Source organism: Alligator sinensis, unplaced genomic scaffold (genome assembly GCF_000455745.1).
Source record: "Alligator sinensis unplaced genomic scaffold, ASM45574v1 scaffold448_1, whole genome shotgun sequence".
NCBI lineage: Eukaryota > Metazoa > Chordata > Crocodylia > Alligatoridae > Alligator > Alligator sinensis.
The window spans coordinates 1,029,551-1,044,880 of NW_005841870.1; the positions used below are offsets into that span (position 1 = coordinate 1,029,551).

General features: G+C 44.9%; 1 protein-coding gene across 1 annotated transcript in view; it reads left to right on the forward strand.

Annotated features, from left to right (window-relative positions):
* Nucleotides 1–15,330, forward strand: part of CAPN9 (calpain 9) — a 48,576-nt gene that overhangs the window by 17,216 nt on the left and 16,030 nt on the right. Inside the window, exons 6-11 of the mRNA XM_006016979.2 lie at nucleotides 405–488; nucleotides 1,210–1,295; nucleotides 5,022–5,099; nucleotides 11,180–11,340; nucleotides 12,016–12,173; nucleotides 14,267–14,475. Coding sequence (XP_006017041.1) covers nucleotides 405–488; nucleotides 1,210–1,295; nucleotides 5,022–5,099; nucleotides 11,180–11,340; nucleotides 12,016–12,173; nucleotides 14,267–14,475 — 776 coding nt within the window. The remainder of the gene's footprint in view (nucleotides 1–404; nucleotides 489–1,209; nucleotides 1,296–5,021; nucleotides 5,100–11,179; nucleotides 11,341–12,015; nucleotides 12,174–14,266; nucleotides 14,476–15,330) is intronic.

Sequence of the window (15,330 nt, forward strand, 5' to 3'; positions counted from 1 at the left end):
TATCCTGCATGAGTCCACTAACTGTTCAACTATTAAGAAAGATGGGGAAGAAGTTGTCTCTTCCACACTTCATTTTTTTTCCACCCATAGCTTTTCAATACACCTGGGGGTAAATTTACAAATACTTGGGCAACAACCAAAACCTCATAGTTTTTGTGACTAACTTTTTTGCCCCAAGAATATCATCTAGTTCTAGTTCCAATCCTTAGAAAAAGAATTAGAATGAAACTTTCTTGTGGAGGAAAGGACTTCCCTATAAGACAATGTCATATGTAATCATTTGCAATACCTGCTAGTATAGCTACTGACTTATCAGGGCCTCTGGGCATGGCAACAGCTAAAATTGGCAATCCATTACAACTACATTTCAAGGAAAGGCACTTAAGTTTGTTTTCATATTTCAGACTAGCAGCATTGCTGAGTCAGAAGCTCGAACCCCTTTCGGCCTTATAAAAGGTCATGCATATTCAGTAACTGGCATCGATGAGGTATGTCCCAATTGTTCTGCATCAACTGTGTATGGTGGAATATGGGATGGAAATGAATAAAGGCAAATCTCATGTAAGACAAATGGTGGAAACCCACAGCTTAAGAGTAGTAAGTCATAAATCAGTGGTTCCTGAGCTGGGTGGGGTAGGTCTTGGAGTCATGAGCCTATTAGACATTCAGTTGCAGAAGTGAGACTTATAACCAGAAGTAGGGTCACAAGCTCAGGAATGAGGTCACCTGAAGAAAAGTCAGGAACCACTGTGACAGACTGCCCTCTGTGTGTCACATGTATGCCATTTGGCTGCAGAATTGGTGTGGCCACACAACACAAGGAGGGGACGGGATTTTGGCACAGAGTGCATCCCTGTACAACCATCGAGCTTCTTGTGCCAAAAGGGGCACGGGGTGGTGGGAGGCCAGGATCCTGCTATATGTATCCTTTGGCTTGTCTCCCTTGTGGAGTGGGGATCCTTAATTAGCATCCTAACTTAGCCCTAACTGCTAAGCAGCTTTGTTCCATGGTGGGAAAATACTTCCATTCCCTTCTCCCCATTTTGCCCTCCCATACACTTTCCCTGGTACAGTTCCCTAGTGCCCAGCTGAATGACACAGCCTGTAAACTGGAGAAAATTGATTAATGACAGTCAGCAGCCAAGGTTTGTTGCACTATCCGTAGGCTCATTGTAGTTTCAGGCCATTCAATATTTCCTTTTTTTCTAGGTGAGCTACCGGGGCCGGAAGGTGGAACTCATAAGAATAAGAAACCCATGGGGGCAAGTGGAGTGGAATGGCCCTTGGAGTGACAAGTCAGTGTTTCTGTCACTAGCACTTATGTTGCAAAGAATCTGGGTTAACAAAGAAGGGCTAAGTCAATATGTATATAGTGCTCTGCATTTATCTTCAGCTCATGGTGTTACTTAGACATTTAAATTAAGAGTCTGCACAAGCAATAAAATACTATTGCTATTATCACACCTAGACCTCAGTATTTTCCAGACTGCTTGGATCCCATTTAAAGGGACATTGCCAAGGTTTAGTCCCAAAATTTGGGTTTTGATAAAAATGTTATATATGCATATAATGTTACTTATAGAAACTTGCCTTACATATTGTATATTACTATATAGCATATGCTATTGCATATCACATGCCTCCAGATAAGGCAAGCATGTTTTTGGGAAGACAGAATGAAGAAAAAAAGTTACGGCTACATAGAGCAGGGATAGAGCCTGCTCTTCAGCACACCCTCCCTCCCATTCCTGCTTAACCAAAAGGTGAACTTCTAGCTGCTACTGAAGACTGGTCTCCATGGGTGAACCTACAATTTTGAAAAGAGCTAAAAATATCCTGCAAGGCTGTGAAATAGGAGAAGAAAGACTAGGAGTTGCTAATAGACAGCGTAACTGCTAGAAGAAAGGTTAGCTTGATTAGTGGCATATTAAAACATTAAAAAGGAGAGATGATTGTTAACACCTGTGAAGGGAAGAACATCAAGCCATTAAGTCAGCTGGGTCCCTCAGTTGCCTAAGTAGAAATACCACTGCTGCCTTGACCAGGAATCAATGCAGGAGCAGGAATCAAAGCAGAGTGCTTCTATTCCAGACAGAAAATCAGCTTCCCCAGTTAAGACATGCACTCTAATTTGGGAGGCCTAATTTCTGGGGAAAAGGCATGCATGAAATACAAGTAAATATCATATATTATATTAATATAAGTGTGGTCATGAATATTGAGGATAATTCCAATGGAAAATGTATATTTTTATATTTTAACATTCCCTTTGCAGTTTTTTCAGCATAATCATCCAAATGTTGGGCTGCTGAATGACCCTGCCATGTATAGAGACTGAGCAGACTCTCACTATGTAGCATCCCTCTACTGACATTCATTGTGTTCTGTTTCTAATGCTACCAGAGCTGCAGTGTACACAGTAACTAGGCCCAGTCAAGGAGCCAAGCTGCATTTAACTGTTAAAAGTAGTTACTGGGTCCCCTCTATGCCCATGTAGTTCTTTAATATTATGCTTGTTGTGCAAAGACCAAAAGACTCATTAGATCCCAACAGTGAAACTTCCTAAACTGCTTTTAATATCCACAATAGGCAAAATACAAATTATTACCATTTTAGAAGGAAACTCAATAGATGGTTTAAATAAATTAAGTTTTATAAAGTTTATATATATATAAACTTAATTTAATTTGTATGTATACATGGCCTGTTTCTTTTCTCCCTTCCATCACCTTACCTCCAATGTCAGCAACTGAGATTTTCCTTGTTTTACACTAGAGTAAATAAGAGGAGACTCAGTTCTATAATTTAATCTGATTCTCTCTCAACAACCTGTTTAATAATGGTGGATTCATCTACACGTGGTTTACTGCAAATCTAACTAGCTCTGCAGTAAAGCATTACAGTCTACACATGCACTGGTATTAGGGTGCAGTCAATTAATTAACTCCACCACAAGATAGTTCTGGCAGGGACAGTATTATCTTATGGCAGTCATTACGTGTGATTAAATGCATGTGTAGACAGTGACAGGAGCTGGTTGAGGCATGAAAGTGCTAAAGTGCAGGAGCTGCCTGCCGCCTAGCCACACAGTTCTGCACTTTCAGCACATTAATGCCCCAGCCAGCCCTTCCACCTCCCGATGTCACCATGTGGAGCCTGCAGTTGAACCCCTGTGCCCCCTGCCAGTCCAGGTTGCTCCACCCGGGCTCAAATTGCTGCTGTCCAGGCTCACATGTAAGTGCTGCACCTGGGAGCAGCTGACTCTGACTCAAACAGCTCCAGAGTTTATCATGTTGAACTAGTTGCGTATGCACATGTACCCAATGAAACTTAATCAGAATCGAGCACTGTTTCAAAACTATCCCAAAATGAATCCCAAATATGTATGATTTTTTGCTAAATCCTCCCCAGATTTGAGAATAATTGATTGGTATAATTACTGACCTTTGCATATTTAGGAATTAGGATCAAGACAACCATCTAGCTTATTGAAATGTTTATTCAGAGTCCCATTTCTGCCAAATAGAGCTCTGATTGTGTGCACAGAAGTGCTACTACGAGCCACTGTGTCAGTACACAGTCCCATAGAAGCCAACAGGGCTCTGAGTAGAAGCAGGAATCTTCATGACTATAACCACTTGCAGGGTAAAGGCTTGGGCTAGAAATCTCCTGCGAGACTTCTGCCACTCCATGCTTAGAATCAGACTGGAAATACACTACTACAACAGCAGTTCTGTAAGAAGTACCAAGATGTTTCTGTTTCTATCCCTCCTAATACCTAATACCTTTGCTTGAGAGAGTGCAGAGGAGAGCCACGCGAATGATCAGAGGTCACGAAAACAGACCTTATGATGAGAGGCTGAGAGCCATGGGACTCTTCAGCCTAGAAAAGCGCAGGCTCAGGGGCGATCTGGTGGCCACCTATAAGTTTATCAGGGGTGCTCACCAGGATCTGAGGGAACATCTGTTCACTAGAGCGCCCCAAGGGATGACAAGGTCAAATGGTCACAAACTCCTCCGTGACTGTTTCAGGCTGGACATAAGGAAGAACTTCTGTACAGTCTGAGCTCCCAAGGTTTGGAATAGACTGCCGCCAGAGGTGGTTCAAGCGCCTACCTTGAACGCCTTCAAGAGACATTTGGATATTTATCTTTCTGGGATCTTATGATCCCTGCTGATTTCCTGCCCCTGGGGCAGGGGGTTGGACTTGATGATCTTCTGAAGTCTCTTCCAGCCCTAACGTCTATAAATCTATGAATTTATAATACCAGGAACAGCAGAGGTGAATGAAAATGAGAAATCGAATTAAAAATAGAACTTCAGTTATTTGAATATATCTTTTCCCTTACAAAGTATAAGAGCTCTGTCTACTTCCACTTACTTTATTTGAAGCAGGATCTGACTCTAAATTACTAGGTGTGTCTACACATTCATTAATGTGCCGAAATTATGGCACATTATTTAGTACCTGTAATAACTGAATGCTTTTGTATGATGCCTAATTCCCATTGGTCTAATCTACTGCACATTATCATGGTTTTTGCTGGCCACATTAATGTGCAATAGAATTAGTCCAATGGGCATTAAGCATCTCATGTAGATACGCCCATTGGCAACAATGATACGGGTATAAAAATAAGGTTTACAGCACAGCAGGTTACTAAAACCTTGAGGCTTATCTAGAGCTTGGATCATAGTACTTAAATGGACCTTGGTTTCTGCAGTATACTCTGTCCTCAGGTTGAGCACTATTGCAAACACAGGAGTACTGGTTAATACAGTACACAGCCATCTAGAGATATCAAGACTGATCCTGCCACCATCTAAGTCAACAGTTTTTCCAATGGCTTGAGTGAAAGCAGGAGCAAGCAAGCACCCTCAGAGGTATCTGCTGTGCCTACTGTTCAAATACAACCAATCTGAAAGAGTTATCATCTGCTAAAAGGTCCAGCTGGTATTTTGAGTGAGGGAACAGGAAATGCCATGTAGCCTTGTAAAGTTTGATTTCTCTTTTCTTGTAGTTCTTCTGAGTGGCGTTTGGTCAGCCCATCTGAAAGGAAACGCTTATGTCAGACTTCACTGGATGATGGGGAGTTCTGGTATGGTACCCTGTTTAATAGCATAGATTCTGGAGAAAAATGAAGAGAGTAAGCAAGCAAGCCATGGGTGAAGAGAAGGGTGTCTCTGAACAAGGAAATTATTAAGTTAATCCAAAGAGAAGGCAAGGTCAATAAAACCAGGGCATGTACATGTGTTTGGGAGACCCAATCTACAATCACGTGGCTTGCTTTAAGCTGAAAAATCATAGATCAGGTCCCCATTTGTGCACATGTTCACTGATATGAGGAGCCACTGGAATGTGGGAATGTGATCTAAGTAAGTTGTGGGGGGTGTAGAGTGGACAGTATTAGGGGAGGCCATTGGGTCTTATGGGTCCACAGTGAGGGAGCTTGTCTGTCTGGGACTGGGGGCACTGGAGGGCTAAAAATAGCCTGGTAAGTTTGAAGGGTTAGGAAAGGCACAGCCCTGGGGCTCCAAATATGTACACACTTTCAATTAGATCAGGCAACTCTTAGCCCAGTCTACATAGGATGCTTCCTTAGGTGAACTAAGTTTGATCAGGCCAGCCATTTTTGCCCAGTCTAAACTCCTCAACCTAACTCCACTGAGTTAGGTCAATCTAAGTGTCAGGTCTGCAAATACCTCAAGATTCACATCACTTTGAATACAGATATTCTTAATAACAGAGTATATCTTTAAGATGTTTAATATGGTTTCCTTAAGATTTTGCATTAACATATTTAGACTATGACAGGTCACACCCAGAGTGATGCCAAGGCCTTACCACTCATGCAAGTTTCATTGGGACCTGGTGGTGCTCAGAACCTCTCAAGAGCTCATTTTCTGTATGAGCTTTGTGCTGAGATAACTACTATGCTCCAGACTGACCCTATGGTATTCCTAGCACCGTCAGGACAGACTTTCACTGCACAGTAGATTCCCTAATTCCTAAAACTGGTTCATAGGGCTTGATGTTACCAGTAGTTGTAAATGTGTATGATCATTTGTGATTGATACACATGTAATGATTGATACTCAACACCTTTGGAGTAAACACCCCTTTGGAGGATATATGCAATAGAGTGGAATGATGAAGTACCATAAACTAAAATGAAAGATGAAAACAAATGAGAAAGTGAGCACAGAACCTTATATGGAAACTGCTGTGAAAACATATAATATTATTGAGAACAATTGAGATATTGTGGGAGGAACAACCCGAAAGACAGCAAATAGATGATCTACAGATGGTGCCCACCTGTATCAGCCATACCATGCACTAGTGAAGTTGTGTCTGCCTGGTGTTGACACAGGGAGAACTTTAGTTCTGTACAATTGGTATGGCTCTAAGGCTTGATGCTGATCTCATTTATACTAGTGTAAAACAAAGTAATATTTCCACCAGTGTAGTTACTCTATATTTACAGTGCAATATTACTGCATGTAGTACAACCTAAGTCCAATTATTACTCTAAAAAGGGATTTAAGATGTAATGCTATGCAACATGATGGATCAAACAAAGGTGATTTCTCTGCAAACTGCAGGATCCAGAAAAAAAATAATCCACTGACTGATATTTTTATATAGAATACAGTATTCTTTTTTATTTTACTGGTGTTTGTCGTTAAGTGAAAATATGGAGTAGAGTTAAATGCTCACAAATGGCATGATGATTGTGCAGGGAAATCTATCTGTTAATTGGGACTTAATATTCAAGACCTGTGGGTGTGTCTACATGTGTATTTAAGTGTGCCTAAACTTTAATGAGTATTAAGTGGGTTTAGGCAGGCATCTACACATGCAGGTGTTAAAGTGCATTAATGAATGTGTAGACGCATTAAAGCGCATTAACACTTTGTGTGTGGACTGACTTGGGACTAAATTTAGTCCCAAGTCAGTCCACACACAAAGTGTTAATGCGCTTTAATGCGTCTACACATTCATTAATGCACTTTAACTATTTGTGCCTAAATTTGATACCTGCATTTAGGCGTGCATAGCCTAAATTCTCCATTTTTAAAGCACACACTTGTAAATGCACACCCTAATGCACCTTAAATTTAGACTAATACACCTTAAAGTGTCTCATGTAGACTCACCCTGTGAGTTCTAACCTTCTCAGGTGGCAGATGAAGGCCACTGATTGACTCAGACACAAATGGTTGGCAAACTGTAAGCAAATTATCAAGATCAAGTTTAGCAGGTTTTGACTGTTTAAAAACCTTCCACACCTGTTCATCACATTTATGCCTACTAATACCACTTGGATTGTGTCATCTCTCAAAGCATGGTTTACCACTTTGTCCCAGGTGGGCCTCACCTTGTGAAAGGCTGACTCATTCCTTTCACAGTAGCACATCAGAGGCCACACAAATGCACTTTCCCTGTACTTTGTGTTGTGTGTTTCCTTAAAGCCCTGGTGTCAGAAATCTAGCTCACAGAGCCACATCATCCAGCCCCTAGTGTTGGCCCCTCCCAGACACTATTCAGGACCCTTCCACATGCTGACCCCAGCAGCCATGGCTGTTTTGGCCTGTCCAAAATGGCCTGCATGTGGTGCCTGCTCCAGCTGGACTGGGTCAGGTACTGCATGCAGTATAGGTCATGGAGAGAGCACCATGTGTGCAGTGTAGTCCCAGACCAGCTAGAGCAGGTGTGGAATCCAGCAAGTGGAGGGTGAAGGAGAAAGAGGGCTTTGTGGGTCCCCCACATGCCAGATGCAATGCCCACTTTGGCTGGTCCAGGACTGCGCTGCATACAGAGCCCATTCCAGCTGGTCCAGGGCCCACACTGTACCCTGTATCCACCCTTGATTGCCTGGAGCAGGTGCTTTGTGCCACTCACATCCCAATCCAGTCAGAGCAAGTTCTATGTGTGGTGCTATCCCAGACCAGCCAAAGCAAGTGCTGTGGGCAGTGGATCCAGAACGCAGTGGGTGGCCCATGGGCCTGATCCAGCCTGTGTGACTGACCCTGTGCTGTTCATCTTGCCCATGGATTGGTCCTGGGCCACTCAACTGCTGCAAGGCCAGATGAGTTTGCCACCCCTGCCTTAAAATATGAAAGAATTAAATGAGCAAAAACCTAACATATTAGTTTTTGAAGTTTTCTTATAATTTTCGTGCCTGTAGTTTGCTGTCTTTTAGAGCAATATGGCCTTGTATGTAGAGTCCTTGACTGGAACTCAGGAGAACTGGATTTGATTCTTGGTTCTGCCACTGGCCTGGAGGAGACCTGGATTTGATTCATTGATTCGGATCACTGTCCCTGATTTGTTTTGGCTGAATCTGAATCTGAAGATTTGATGCTGATTCAGAGAATCAGCAATTCAGACATAGACACAACTTTAAAAGTTTTTTTTACATACCTCGACATACCAGCATGGCTCATGAATACTGCGATGCTGGGGCCTATGGAGCATCCCACAGAAGTGTGGGGGGGCCCTCCATGTGCTCGACAGCAAACCCAGAAGTACTTCCGGTCCACTTCCAGGTCCGCTGCGGAGCATGCTGAGGGCCCCCCCCCCAGGTACCCCTAGCTCAGTGATTGGCCACAGGGGAATCCTGGGTGTCCCCCCAGACCCAGGAGGCACCAGTCACTGAGCTGGGAGGCACAGGGGGGGCCCCCAGCATGCTTCCTGGAAGACTGGAAGTGGACCGGAAGTCCTTCTGGTCCATTTCCCTGTCTGTTGCCAAGCACACTAGGGGACCCCCCTCCCACCCCCCCCCCACACCCCACCAGCCCCCCCCCCCCCACACACACTCTGTGGGATGTTTCATCTGCCCCACCATCACAGCATTCACGAGCCCCTGCAACCTAGAGGAATGTAGAAAAAATATTTAAAGCTGTCTCTATGTCCGAATCGCTGAATCGATTCAGAGGGTTCCAATTCGATTTGGAGAGATTAAAGGGTCCTCTGATTTGATTCGGATTCAGAGATTTGGCCACCGAATCGGGCCAAAGCTCTGCTGAATTGGATCAGGGACCAGAGCCTCACACAGCCCTACTATTTATATGGTTTCATTTCAAATAGAAATGGGAAAATGGTCAAGAGATGAGAGGGTCTAGTGAATGTCACATTGTCAAAACAGCACAAGGCAGGAGTGTCAAATTCACCTTTGCTCTGGGCAGGATCCAAATCGTGGGTCCTCTCAGAGGCTGGGTCTGGACTGCAAGGAGCTTCCCAGGCTAGCTCTATACTTCATGGTAGTAGCAGTGGCAGAGAGAGCAGAAGGTTAACACAGCTGTCGCTCATCCTGCCACTGACACGTGTTCCCATTGGGGCTCTGTAGTTTGGAATTCAGTAGCAGGCCCTGCCCTTCCTGGCCCCTCTAGGAGCCCCATGGGCAGAGTGAAACAGCTTTATTAGTCAGATGTTTGACACTCCTGGCATTAAGAAAATGAGAAAAGGCTGAGTGAACTGTGTTTTGCAAATTTTAAAGTACATGTAAGACATCTTGAACAGGTAATGCATTTTTAATAATTCTTTTGGTCCCATTTACTTTTTTGTTTCCTAGTGACTAAGCAAAATATTAATGTGTCCAGGGCTGGCTTCTGAAATCAGTCATTTAAACTAAATTATTCTGGATTTACACCAGGTATACCTAAAATCAGTCTTGTAAGAGAAGACTACTGAGGAGATCATATTTTATATTCATTACTGTTTTTCTAGCAGATGGGAGGGGTAGCCAATACCAAGGATACTGGTAGTGGTTAGGAAATGAACCACCTCCCACAGATGCAGGTTCAAATTCTGCTCCCATTTAAACCAATATAAATGTAGAACAAGTCCAGTGAAGTAAGGGGAATCCCTTCACATTTACATCTGTGTAATTAAGAGCAAAATCTAACTCATAAGATCTGAGTGCCCTGTCAGTTTTACAGCATGTGGCCAAAAAGCCATAAATGGCACAGTGTGACTAGGAAATTGAGCTAGCTACGTAGAACCAAGAGGTGCTGTTATTCTCCTCTGGTTCTCATAGTGCCAAGGACTGAAGTCAGAATTAGAGTCAGCCTGGCATTCAGAGCTAGAGTCATGTGTACTGAAGAAAAAAGGCGAGATGTGCAGTAAGAACAAAAACTGTTGTTTGCTCTTCCACAAACTCAAGTTGTGAAAAGGCTCTAGTTGAGTGTAAATTAAAGGGGCCCCAGACAGGTGTTACTTGTGCAGCAGAATATGGGTCTCATGATACATGGAAGGTCTGCACCATCTGCATGCCAGCTTGAGGGGGCTGTGTCTTCTCAGCTTACCAGGACACTTACGTTCACTAATCACTACCTGTCCAGCATGAAATATGTGCTCCACTACATTATTTTCCTTCTTTATTTCCTTTGCTGCGTGTATGGTTCCTAGGGGTATGGTTCATGTCGTTTTGTATGTAGTGACTGTTTCTCCCATTGTTTCTCACTCCAGCTGTGATGCTGAGTTCTGAATGCAGACCCTACTGAGGTCAGATGTCTAATTTCAGTCATTTTGATGCCTACAGTTGAGGTGCCTAAGCAGGCAATCCAGATTTTGCCATAACTCAACTGCAGTTAGTGAAGTTAGAACACTGCAAGAGTCATCTCAGAGGACATCTACACATGCATTAATGTGTTTCAGTTAATGCACATTAAATCTTGTACCTCCATCGTGACATACTAGGAAAATGAACATTATGCCTGTCTTAATGCACATTAACTAAAGAGCACCATTTTAAGGGACGCTAAATGCATATTAGCCTATTTTAATGTGCATTAATGAAATAGCACAGATTTTTGTGTGACACTTTAATGCACATTAAAATAGGCTAAATGTGCATTAAAACACACATGTAGATGCACCCAGAAAGACATTAATCAGGCTCACTTATATCAGTGAAGGGACTAACACCAATGTAAATGAGAGGAGATGCATGCCTGCCGAGACAGGTCCTGGACAGCTGTATAAAGTGTATATCAGCATAGCTCAGTGTATAGCCAGTGGTGGTGCTCTGGTGTACACTAGCTGGTGGTCTACCTCTGTGTTCTGATGGTCTGAGAACAGAATGAGCTTATGGGAGTACATTTTTACCAGGCTGCTGCTGGTGGTGTGTCACTAGTGCAAAACACTGAGTTCTTTCTCTGGTCTTTCATTTAGGATGAAATTTGAAGACTTTAAAACACATTTTGATAAAGTGGAGATCTGCAACCTCACACCTGATGCACTTGCCGGCAATGCTGCTCAGAAGTGGGAGGTGACAGTTCACCAAGGGAGCTGGGTCCGGGGTTCTACTGCTGGAGGATGCAGAAATTTTCTAGGTGAACATCTATTTCTCTGGAAAGTGTCATACTCTTATGGAAGTATCCATTACAGACAAAGAGTTCTTTATTTCTCCCTTACTCCAGCCACAAGTGTGCAAAGAACAAGGCCAAAAGAATCTCAACTAACTTAACCCAACCAAATATCAAAATGTCCTTAACATTCTGCTTGAGATTTTCAGGGCAAAAAATACTTTTTTCTTTACCTTTAAGTTTACTGGGTCTGATTCTTCTTGCATAAATCAGTAATAATTCCAGTAAGATCAATAACCTTACAGCAGAGAGTACAAGGGAGAGGAACCTCCAGTCGTATTATCACGCCAAGAGTTGACCCTTTGTATTTTCATAAAACCTCATTTGTTTTCAACAAAACCTCAAACATCCTCTAACTTTTATCTCTTATTTAAGCCATTGCCATTTAATGAAATATTAGGTCTGAAATATGTTCTTATGTATACCAAACCTCAGTAAGCAGTTCAGGATTTGTTTGAGTTTCGGCAGAGTTGTAATGAGATAATTGTAATATAGGATTGAAAATGTTGGTGTTGAGGGTGGAGGGAAGATGACCCAAACCTCATTGTAATTTCCATTGTCCTTTTTTGGTTCTGTTTTTTGGGTTTTGCTTTCGTTTGTTTTTTTGAGGGGAAAAAAATCTGGTATTCTTTCCATTGGCAGAGACCTTTTGGACAAATCCACAAATCAAGCTATGTTTGACAGAGAAAGATGATGGGCAAGATGAATGCACATTTTTAGTGGCTCTGATGCAAAAGGATCGGCGTAAACTCAAAAAAATAGGTGCTGAAATGCTAACAATTGGCTATTCTATTTATGAGGTACTGTACTTATTTTTTTAGAATGCAATTACCATTCTGTGTCTGTGTCTGTCTGGGTGCTATACCAGTCTAATTTGGTATATCACACTCACTATTTTAGTCTCTAATCATCTGCATTCTTTAAACAATTCATAGAGAGCTTAGGTTTTCCTTTAAATTGTCCTTTCTAGAGAAGGCCGTTGCCTTGTGGCAAATGGACTTCCGCTTTCCTGAGACCCCTGCAGTTTTGTCAAAGCATCTGAGAGTCAGACCAGCATTTCTCAACTCATGGGTCACAACCCAAAGTGGGTCACAAGAATATATGAAAGGGTCATGAACAAACCTTAAAAATGGATTCTCCTTTAAAGGAGAAAAATGTGGGAAATGGTGGGTTTCCCCTTGCAGAGTTGCAGCCTGCAAGGGGCTGCTTGTAGCTGGGGGGAATGGGAGGACAGTGATCAGGTAGGGGGTGCCACATGCATGTGCATGTGCAGACATGTACATGACAACCAGGCAGTGTGGAGAGCAGCTCCTGCAGTTCTCTGCAGGTAAGTCTATTGGGTGTGGGAAGTGGGGCATAGATGATGCATCAAGGGAGAGAGGGGAGGCAAATGCCCCACCAGATTTGTGTGTCCACAGCGGGCACGGGTCTGTAGCCTGTCTGGACTGGCACAGTCAGAAGCTGCCTCCACAACCCAGCAGGCAGGACCCAGTGCAGGAGGACAGAGTGGTTAAGAGAGACTTGCCACTGCTGGGACCCCCACACCAGCCATGCCACCAGCAACACGAGAAATAATGGCTGGGGTGGGGGCTGCAGTGCCCTCACCTCCTCCCACTGCCAGCCACTCACCCTCTACCCCACTGCCATGGCCCATCTGCCACCGCCGCCACCACCAAGGTTCCCTCTAAGGTGCACGCATGCGCGGCCACACACAACTAAATGTGTGGCCGTGCACAGCCTTTTCAAGGCCACGCAGCAGGACAGGCTGGGGCCGGGGGCTGGCATGGGCTCCGCCGGCTCCAGGGAAGTGCTTTGCTCCCCCACATCAGGACCGGGGAGTGGAGCACTTCCCCGGAGCCGGCAAAGCCCGCGCCAGCCCCCCATGCCAACCTCCATCCCTGCCTTGCCTCACCTCAGGGAGGAGCCGCTGCCTGCCCCAGTGAGGCTCCGCCGGCTCCGGGACACTGCTCTGCTCCCCCATATGGCCTTGCGGGGCATGTCCCGCAGTGTCCCGCTACCCCTTAGAGGGAACATTGGCCACCACTCCCCTCAGGCCACAGCTCTATCCTTCAGGACATGGGAGCTGATAGGCAGCATGGGCAACCTCAGGAGGGCAGCAGTGGTGGCTGTGCCATGACATCAGGGTAGAGCCACAGCCCAGTGCATGAGCAGCTGGCAGTGGGAGGAGGTGAGCACAGTGCAGCGCCCTACTTCCCCCACATCCATTATTCCTCATGCTGTTGCTGGCACAGCTGGCGCAGGGGTTCCAGTGGTGGTAGCAGCAACAAACCTCACTGCCCCACTCTGCCCTCCTGTGCTGGTACTGCCTGCTGGACCATGGAGGTGTCTCCTTCCTGTTCCAGGCTGGCCAGGCTGCAGCCCTGTGCCTATTGTGGATGCACAAATATGGGGTGGGGGGCACATTCCCCACCATGTCCCACCCCCTGCCCCACACACTGGGGAGCTGGGGACAGGTGGAAGTGGGTCAGGAGTTAGGAGCACCAGTAGGGCTGGGAGGAGTGGGGGTCTGTGGTTTAGGAGGTGGGGGCACTGGCAGAGCCAGGGGGCTGTTTTCTATTTAAACCATTTATTGAGTCAGGACTACCCAACAATGTTTACAAATGGGTCCTGGTACAAAAAAGTTTGAGAAGCATTGAGCTAGACTGTTCACTGCATCCCAGCTCTACTTTGCATGACAGAGTAAGGTGAGACGAAGGCCAGGGTGCCAGCAATGGCTCTCTGATCATTAATGGTAGGCTGCATTATGCATGCATTCAAGGGTGGAAGTTTGGCTCTGTGATTCTAGATCATGAAGAATGGTGAGAGTCTGATGTATCTGTCCCAAAACTTTGATTACTCCGAACACAGTAATTAAAAAGTATCTCTATTGCAGAGCCCTAGCTCGGATGACCACTTGCCCAAAGACTTCTTCAGATACCATGCTTCCAAGGCAAGGAGCAAAACCTACATTAATCTAAGGGAAGTCTCTGATCGATTCCAGCTGCCACCTGGGGATTATGTTCTTATTCCTAGCACTTTTGAGCCACACCGGGAAGCTGACTTCTGCCTGAGAATCTTCTCTGAAAAGAAAGCCATTACTCAGTAAGTAGCCAGTGATGAATGGCTAGAAGGCAGTCTTCCTGTGTCTTGCTCAGCACTAAGGGGAGCCATGTAAGGCTCTAAGGGGCATTTTCCTCATCCTGTCCCAGAGAAGATATGAAGAATTCCACCTATTCATCCACTCCCTTTGCTGCTATGTGGCACTCCAAGGGATTTACCCATAACTCACCAGTATTACATAGTATAGTTCAAGGGTGGCCAATCTGCAGTATGGGTGCCACAAGTAGCACTGGAAGCCTATATGTGTGGCATGGGTCAGATCAGGGAGGGGGCAGGGAGCACAGTGGCAGATCAGGCAGGAAGCAGAAAACAAATTATCATGTTGGGCAGGGAGCACAGAGAAGGAAGCAGAAAGCAGAACAGCAGATCTGGCAGGGGAAGGGGATCAGAGTGGGGAGGATACTGGGCCAATTGTGGCATACCTGCCCAAAAGAGACACCTGCTCCCACTGCTGTAGCTTATTAAAGACATCAAAAGTTAGGCCACAATCAAATAATCTTTACTGTTGTTCACTAGATCTTGGCTAGGTATAGGTATAGCCAAGCATCAGATGAGCTTGGGCTCACAATAGCTTGTGCTATATCCATATATACTCATTTTGGTTAGACCAGTGGTGCTTAACCATTATGTCCCATGGGCTGAATGGGCAGTTCCTGGTCCCTCTACAGGCCAATCTAGCTAGTGGGCCTAATCTGGACACACGGACAGGAATAGGAGGCAGCCCCACCCTCATTCAGCCATGTGGGGAGAAAGAGGGCATGGCCCAGCCACTTGGGCATGGCCTGGCCATGCAGGGGGGAAGGAGGTGTGGCCAGCTATGCAGAGCAGAGGGAAAGA